The 7,763-nt window shown below is 34.3% G+C and overlaps 1 protein-coding gene across 1 annotated transcript; it reads left to right on the plus strand.

Annotated features, from left to right (window-relative positions):
• LOC105157114 (protein NRT1/ PTR FAMILY 2.11-like) lies at positions 587-7,721 on the plus strand. Its single transcript, XM_020692332.1, has 4 exons — positions 587-799; positions 1,201-1,419; positions 2,165-2,721; positions 6,325-7,721. The coding sequence occupies exons 2-4, from the start codon at positions 1,309-1,311 to the stop codon at positions 7,190-7,192; spliced, it is 1,536 nt and encodes a 511-aa protein (XP_020547991.1). The 5' UTR covers positions 587-799; positions 1,201-1,308; the 3' UTR covers positions 7,193-7,721.

The raw sequence follows: 7,763 nt of genomic DNA on the forward strand, positions 1-7,763 counted from the left end.
CAGAGGGCCACGCGCCCAGCCTGCTTGGGCGGCCAACAGTGTGCTTATCCAATTTTTCTTGAATACTAAAATCATCCAATTAATCACAAAATTAAACAAGTTAATTTCTACACATAATTATCAATACAATAAGCAATTAAAATATGCTTCGAAAGCCGTTAAAACATGTTGCCATGCTTATGCTGGAATTGCTGACCAAAGCCAATTGCATTGGCGGTTTTGAAAAATCATTCAAGCAATCTTATTTAAGAGATATTGTCCGAATATGGTAAGTATTCATCTTCAACACACGTATCTGTTGTGCTTATCAAATTACATAAAGCACTGCTTGGACGCCACAACAGATGCCCACATACCATTTTAACAACCGTACAACAATTGGACTGCGCATTGGATGGCCGTCATGAAACCAACTGGTTAGGGTTGGGTTTGAAATATTCCAAGTCGAGGACCTTGAGACTGGGCATCGAGAGTCCTATTAAGACTTGCATTAAGAGTCACATTCATTCGATGAGTGACGTGTTTCATCGACAACAGATGTGGGACCTCCCCCTCTCTCTTCCCCCCCCCCCCCCCCCCCCCCCAAACCATTTCATATAGCTAGTGTGTGAAGTGTGTGTTTCAGAGCAGCAAAAGTAGGTGGAAGTGCGTGTTGTCTGTGTGAGAGAGACAGAGATGGACAAGAATCGTCATGAGACAGAAATCATGGAGATGGAGATGGAAAAAACAGCATCTGCAGCAAACGATGATGATGATCAGATCAACTACAGAGGGCTCAAGGTCATGCCTTTCATCATTGGTGAGAACAAACAATTCCCATTTTGAAAAATGCAAGTAATTTTTATGATATTGCAAACGAACAAATTATTTTTCTATAAAAAAAAAAGAACATATCAATTTATCTCTCTTTATTTTTTATAATGCAGTAATTTACCTTTTATATTTTTTAAAATAAAGCAATTTAGGGAGGTAAATTGCTTTATTTCTAAACAGCACAAGGTCTAAATCTGCTATTTTTTTTTTTTGATAGAAGTAATTTGTTCGTTTGCAATATCTAAAGGGTAAATTGCATTAAGGCCAAATAATTATAATAAATAATTGTTCCATTTAAATTCCTAGTTTATATATATATATATATATATATATATATATATTCCTTAAATTCTTGATTTTATTTATTTATTTTTGTGATGATGATAGGAAATGAGACGTTTGAGAAGCTTGGAGCCATCGGCACTTTGTCCAACCTGCAGGTGTACCTGACCACAGTTTTCAACATGAAACGCATTTCCGCAACAACGCTTCTTAATGTCTTCAATGGCACCACCAACATTGCAACTTTGGTTGGAGCTTACATCTCGGACACCCACTGTGGCCGTTACAACACTCTCGGATTCGCCTCAATCGCTTCCTTTATTTGTATATAGTAGCTGTTATGTTACGCCGTCTATATATGCATTATAATTTAAAATATATATACACACTACAAAAATTAATGAATTTCATTAATTATATGCATCCCAAGAAATTAAATTTTTATTTTTAATTCCAGAGCATTTAAATTTTGTCGGCTATAAATAGAAATATTTTATTTTGAGTTACAATTCATTTTTACAAACACGTCTACTGCATACATATGATTTTCGACTTTATATTTTAGAAAATTGTTTTTCATATTTTGTCTTTTGTATAAAAATGTCTCCGATTACATATAGGTAATTTAGTCTATAGCATCTTTTAAGAAAATAATTCAATTACATCATTATTTTTTATTTTTTTTTAATTTTTGTTGTTGTAACTATATTGTACACTAGCCTACGTGGTTAGTATAATTGATGCGACTTGCAACTCGATTAATGGTCTGATTTTACAAAGTATTGATTGTTTTGACTTTATATGAACCTCATAATTTCGTACTGAAAAAGACTCCTCACTGGAGATAGAAGTCGTTTGGAGCTTATAAGCCATTCAAGTATCTCATTTACAATCAATGTGGGATGTTTGTCTTCATTAATTGTAGTTGATGGCTGATTGTTTATTCTTCTGCACACGTTTTAGAACCTATCGATCAATTAGGCCGATAACATCATACTCAAGATCTTAATAAACTCTTGTCCAGAAAAAGAAAATATATCTTAATCAACTTTTTTCTCATATGTTGTAGGGCTTGCTGGTGGTGAATCTAACAGCAGTATTCAAGAACTTGCATCCACCCCACTGCGAGCTTGGCGACAACCGATGCATCGGGCCAGATGCCGGCCAAATGGCCTTCTTACTCTTGGGCTTCGGCCTAATGGTAGTCGGGGCCGGTGGCATAAGGCCATGCAACTTGGCTTTTGGGGCTGATCAGTTCAATCCCAACACAGAGTCCGGGAAGCGTGGGATCAACAGCTTCTTCAACTGGTACTATTTCACTGTCACGTTCGCTGAGATCGTGTCGTTGACGCTGATCGTCTATGTGCAGTCGAATGTGAGCTGGTCAATAGGGTTAGCCCTTCCGACAATCTTCATGTTCCTCTCATGTCTCTTGTACTTTGTCGGGACAAGATTGTACGTAAAAGTAAAGCCAGAGGGGAGTCCGATAACTAGTCTGGTCCAGGTTGCGACGGTTGCTTTCAAGAAGAGGAAGTTGGAGTTGCCTGAGCAGCCATGGATCAATCTCTTCAATCATACTCCACCTAACTCCATCAACTCTAAGCTGCCTTACACTGACCAATTCAGGTAATAACTAACCTTTAAGTTTAATGCAATTTATGTCTTGTGATATTACATATAAATAAATTACTCTTTATGATAAAAAATAATAGTAACTTTTCTTGTATTTTTTAAAATAAATTAATTTACCTCCTTAAATAGGAGTTAAATTACTTCATTTTAAAATACAGGGGATAAACTGCTATATTTTAAAAAAATATAGGGAGATAAATTATTTTTTTTTTATAGGGGAATAATTTGTTCATTTGTAATATCATAAGGGGTTGCTTGTATTTTTCCAATAACCTTGTAAAAAAAGCGTAGGTAGTAGAAGGATTAAATGCATTTCTTCTTCTATAACTTACGTCGTTTGGCATTTTTGTCCTTCAACTTTTTAGGATAGCATTTTTGTCGGGAAAAGTATTATTTTAGTCCGGTACGTAAGCCTAATTTTAATTTTAGTCCAATAACTATGTCCATTTTTGTTTAGGTCCAGTAACTTACGAAATTGCTTACTTTTAGTCCCCCTGGCATATTTTCGGACAATTTTACCCCTATGAGTGCATATGGACTAAAATTGCCTTTCAAATGTTGTATAGGGATAAAATTGTCCTAAAATCTGCCAAAGGACTAAAAGTAAGCAATTTCATAAGTTACTGGACCCAAACAAAAATAGACATAGTTATCAGACTAAAATTAAAATTAGGCATACTTAGCAGACTAAAATAATACTTTTCCCCATTTTTGTCCTATATTTTTCGAATTTTTGGGATTTCAATCCTTTTTCTTTTTTCTGCATAGTTCACTCCACCAGTGAGAAGGCTGAACTCCGATAGAAATAAGAATTGGAATCGCGAAAATTAAAAAAATCATGCAAAACCAGAATGCTATCGCAGAAAATTAAAAGATAAAAACGCGAAATAATCTAAATTACAAAACCGAAATTACAGTGTAGCTCGTTGTAGAAAATGCATAACAGGCTGAAAATAAGGTTATTATGATCACAATTTGTTGCTTAGAAAAAGACAATGTGGTTGGGGTTAAAAAGATGAAGTGATCAAAACGAATGTAAGATTTGGTAGATTTCTTTGAAGACAACTTCAGACTGTGTCTACCGCTATGAACAAGACAACCTTTGACAACGAAAGCACGCTTTTTATTTCAATACTTACTTTTATAGTGTAAGACTCTTGATGCTAAGTTGACATGAAATTGACGGATGATATAATCGTGTTAACACGGTTAGTTCCTCGTAAAATTCTTGCTCGAATTCAACTTTGATCCAAAACTAATTAAATATTTTTTTAATTTTTAAAAAATTAAATTTTGAATTAAAAAAATATTTAATATTAATATTTTAATACGCTCATCCCATCTAATAGCTTAAATTGTTAATAATTTAATACACCACCACATGTGCAAATCGAACAAGAAGTTAACGCCCCTCCCCCGACCTCACATTCAAACCCTGCACATAAAATCTTTTTATTATAAATTAATAGCAATATGAATAGAACCCAGAACTTTTATTTGGTCTGACTCTAATACCATATTAAACGATCATTTTATCTATAAGTTTAAATGATTAGAGAGGACAATCATTTAATATTAATATCATGTCAAAAAAATAAGGGTAAGTTATATTTTGCCATTTGAATTATGTTCATTTTTATACTTAGGTATTTAAATATTTTTTTGTGTCAACTTATCATTTTAACTTTGTGAAATTTGCATTTTGCCATATATACCTATTTTTGTTGATTTTTCTACCAAAAAAGTATCATATGTTGTGCATATGTAAAAATATATATCATATTACATAATCCTTAAATATCACATATACACTGCATATAATGTTTTTTCAATAAAAAAATTTGGTAGAAAATAATTATAAATAGCAAAGTGCAAATTTTGTAAAATTGAGATGGTAAGTTGACAATATATATATATATATAAATACTAAAGTGTAAAAAAAATCGTAATTCGAGTGTTAAAATTTAATTAACCCAAAAAATAATTATTAAATTCACCAAGCATATATATGGGAATGTTAGAAACTTAGACGGTTGTAATGTTCAAAAATGGGCCAAACAGTTCCCTATTTATAACACAGCCAGCCATACTATCTTTTGAGAGTGTGGACTATTCGTACATACAATCACCCTTTTCTATTCTCTAATTAAATTATTTTATTAGGTGGTGTTTGGGGAAAAAAAAAAGCTCCATCATCAAAGAGTAGGGTTTTTCCATCGTTAAAATACAATATATTTATGCATTATTATTGTTGACTTTGAAATGTAAATACAAGATAATTATTATTTTTCGAATTAAAATATATATCTATTCATTTCACTTAATAACCTTTCTCTTAATTACAAAGATATATACGACATGAGGGTGTTCTTAAATTTTAGGTAAAATTATATTTTTGGTCTTGTAACTTTAGATTATTAGTATTTTTGGTCATATAATTTATTTTATTTATACATTTAATTTTTTTTTGACGAATTTAGTCCTGAATATTTCATATTTGGTCATTTTTTTACAAATTTAGTCCTGTATTGACAATTTTGATCCTAACAACTCATAGTTACAAGACCAACAATAAAATCTATTACAGTGTGAAGGGGATCAAAATTGTCAATACAGGACTAAATTAAGAAGAAGAAAAAAAAAAGGACCAAACGTGAAATGCTCAGAATTAAATTCCTTAAAAAAGGACTAATTGTGTAAATGAAGCAAGTTGGGGGACCAAAAGTGCTAACAATCTAGAGTTATAGGATCAAAAATGCAATTTTACCTAAATTTTAAGTGATGATGGGTCGATGATCCCTAATTTCATTAACAAAGTTGAAACCCCATAATCGTAAGGTCATAAGTTTGGAGCCCATCAAACTTAGGAAATGTTAGCTTACTTTAATAATAGGTGTTGATTAAACATAGTTATCGAATATTGATAATTAGATTTATTGATATATGATTGATATAGTTGTCGGTTGTTAGTAAATTTTGGTATTTAATATTGATGATCGTAATTAATTTATTTAAAATAATAATATTTTATTTGCTTTCACTTAACAAAAGAAAAAACATGCACACTCTTGTATTGATAGGAGCCCACCATTAATTCATATTGCTTACACCTATTAAACCACCAACCATTAATAAATAAATATATAGTAGATCATCATGATGTCTAATTAATACTAGGATGTCATCCTCGATCCAATACTATGTTATGACATCATCGTTATGTATGTGTGCATCCAAGATTCATGGATGGGTGGTAGATTTTGATGAGGAAATTAGCGATCATTATTTGTTGTGTTTGGATTGATGTATTCGAAATTAAAAGAATTTAAAATTATATAACGATGAATTTAGTATACTAAATTTGTTTAAAAACTTACAAATTCTTTAGTAGAATTAACGGTCGTCTCACAAATATCCCTGGTGACAATCGATTGTAGGAAATATTTGTTAGACGATCGTTAATTTTAGAAGGATATTTGTAATTATTCAAATAGTAAGGAAGTATTTGCAACTAAGGGGATATCCTGACGGGAGATTTAGACTAAAACTAAGGTATGATTTCATGCAATGAATTGATCTTGTCTTGTCTGTCCACAGCTTTCTTGACAAAGCAGCAATCATAACTCCAGAAGACGAGATCAAAGCAGATGGATATGCAGCTAACCCCTGGAATCTCTGCAGCATGCAGCAAGTGGAAGAAGCAAAGTGTGTAATCCGAGTCATTCCAGTTTCACTCACAGCCATTCTCTACCACATTGGAGCACAACAACAGTACGTAGTTTTCCAGGCACTTCAGTCTGACAGGCGTCTCGGGAACACCGGATTCCAGATTCCGGCCGCCTCCTACGTCATCTTTGCCATGCTCAGCCTCACCCTCTGGGTGCCGGTATACGACAGGCTCGTCGTCCCATTCATGAGAAGAATCAAGAAAGGTGAGGGCATCACAGTTTTGCAAAGGATCGGGATAGGCCTGTTCATAACGATCGTAGAGTCGCTCGTTGGGGCGTTTGTGGAAGAACGGAGAAGAATGTCTGCCCTCAGACGGGGCAGCGCAGTTTCTCCCATGTCAGCAATGTGGCTGGTTCCTCAGCTGGCGCTCGGAGGCCTGGCGGAGGCGTTCAACGCCATTGGCCAAATCGAGTTTTACTATAAGCAGTTCCCGGAGAACATGAGGAGCATTGCCGGGGCGTTTTTCTTCTGTGGCAGTGCTGTTTCGAATTACGCGTACAGTTTCTTGATCTCAGTGGTGCATCGGATGACGGAGGGTAGCTCAACAGGGGACTGGCTGCCGGAGGATCTAAACAAAGGGAGGTTGGATAACTTCTATTACCTGGTTGCAGCACTGTGTGCCTTAAATTTTGGGTATTTCCTTCTGTGTGCTAGTTGGTATAGGTACAAAGGAACTGGAGAGACCAGCACTGGAATGGAAATGGAGGCGAAGAAACTCGACGAACACACTGCTTGACTAGGCATGTCAATGAATAGGGCCTTATGGTAGTTTCAGACAATCAACAAACATGAAGGAAGTTGTCTTCCAACAGAAGCAAGATTAGTGGGAGTTCATTAGATGTCTGAAGGCAAGAATTTGTTATTTCAAGTGGTTTTACTTTAACAATCAAGAAACAGGAGAGAGGAGGCACGTAACTAGTTTTAGATTTATGAAGAGAGAAGTGTATTTGTATTGATCTTTGGTAATGCCGTACTCAATCTTTGTTGTTAGCTGAAGAACATTTTGGAGTTTTGGTAATGGCTGATACATTTCCCTGAAAAAGCATAAGCTATATAGGCTGAAAAACGATTTAAAGTAGTCGATACTTGTAGAAGAACGGCGCATACGATGACCGTTTAACAGCTTTGTAAATATTTATGTAGAAGTTGCACACTTTAACTAGTTTTACGTTTTGTCTTGTTGGCAAATAGTTGAATTAGTTAGAAGGCGTTTATGTTTTAGGTGAGCTATAAACTCGTCCTCTGTACATTTTTACTCACTTGATTTTCAATACAAAATCAGAGTTTATGAATTCTCCCAGCCTCCT

This window comes from Sesamum indicum, linkage group LG3 (genome assembly GCF_000512975.1).
Source record: "Sesamum indicum cultivar Zhongzhi No. 13 linkage group LG3, S_indicum_v1.0, whole genome shotgun sequence".
Classification (NCBI taxonomy): domain Eukaryota; kingdom Viridiplantae; phylum Streptophyta; class Magnoliopsida; order Lamiales; family Pedaliaceae; genus Sesamum; species Sesamum indicum.

What these genes read in the sequence shown, in the direction of transcription:
- LOC105157114 (XM_020692332.1), top strand. Translation starts at nt 1,309, where the DNA reads ATGTCTTCAATGGCACCACCAACATTGCAACTTTGGTTGGAGCTTACA. An exon ending in CTCAATCGCTTCCTTTATTT is followed by an intron (nt 1,420 to 2,164) that starts GTATATAGTAGC and finishes CATATGTTGTAG; the next exon opens with GGCTTGCTGGTGGTGAATCT. An exon ending in CCTTACACTGACCAATTCAG is followed by an intron (nt 2,722 to 6,324) that starts GTAATAACTAAC and finishes GTCTGTCCACAG; the next exon opens with CTTTCTTGACAAAGCAGCAA.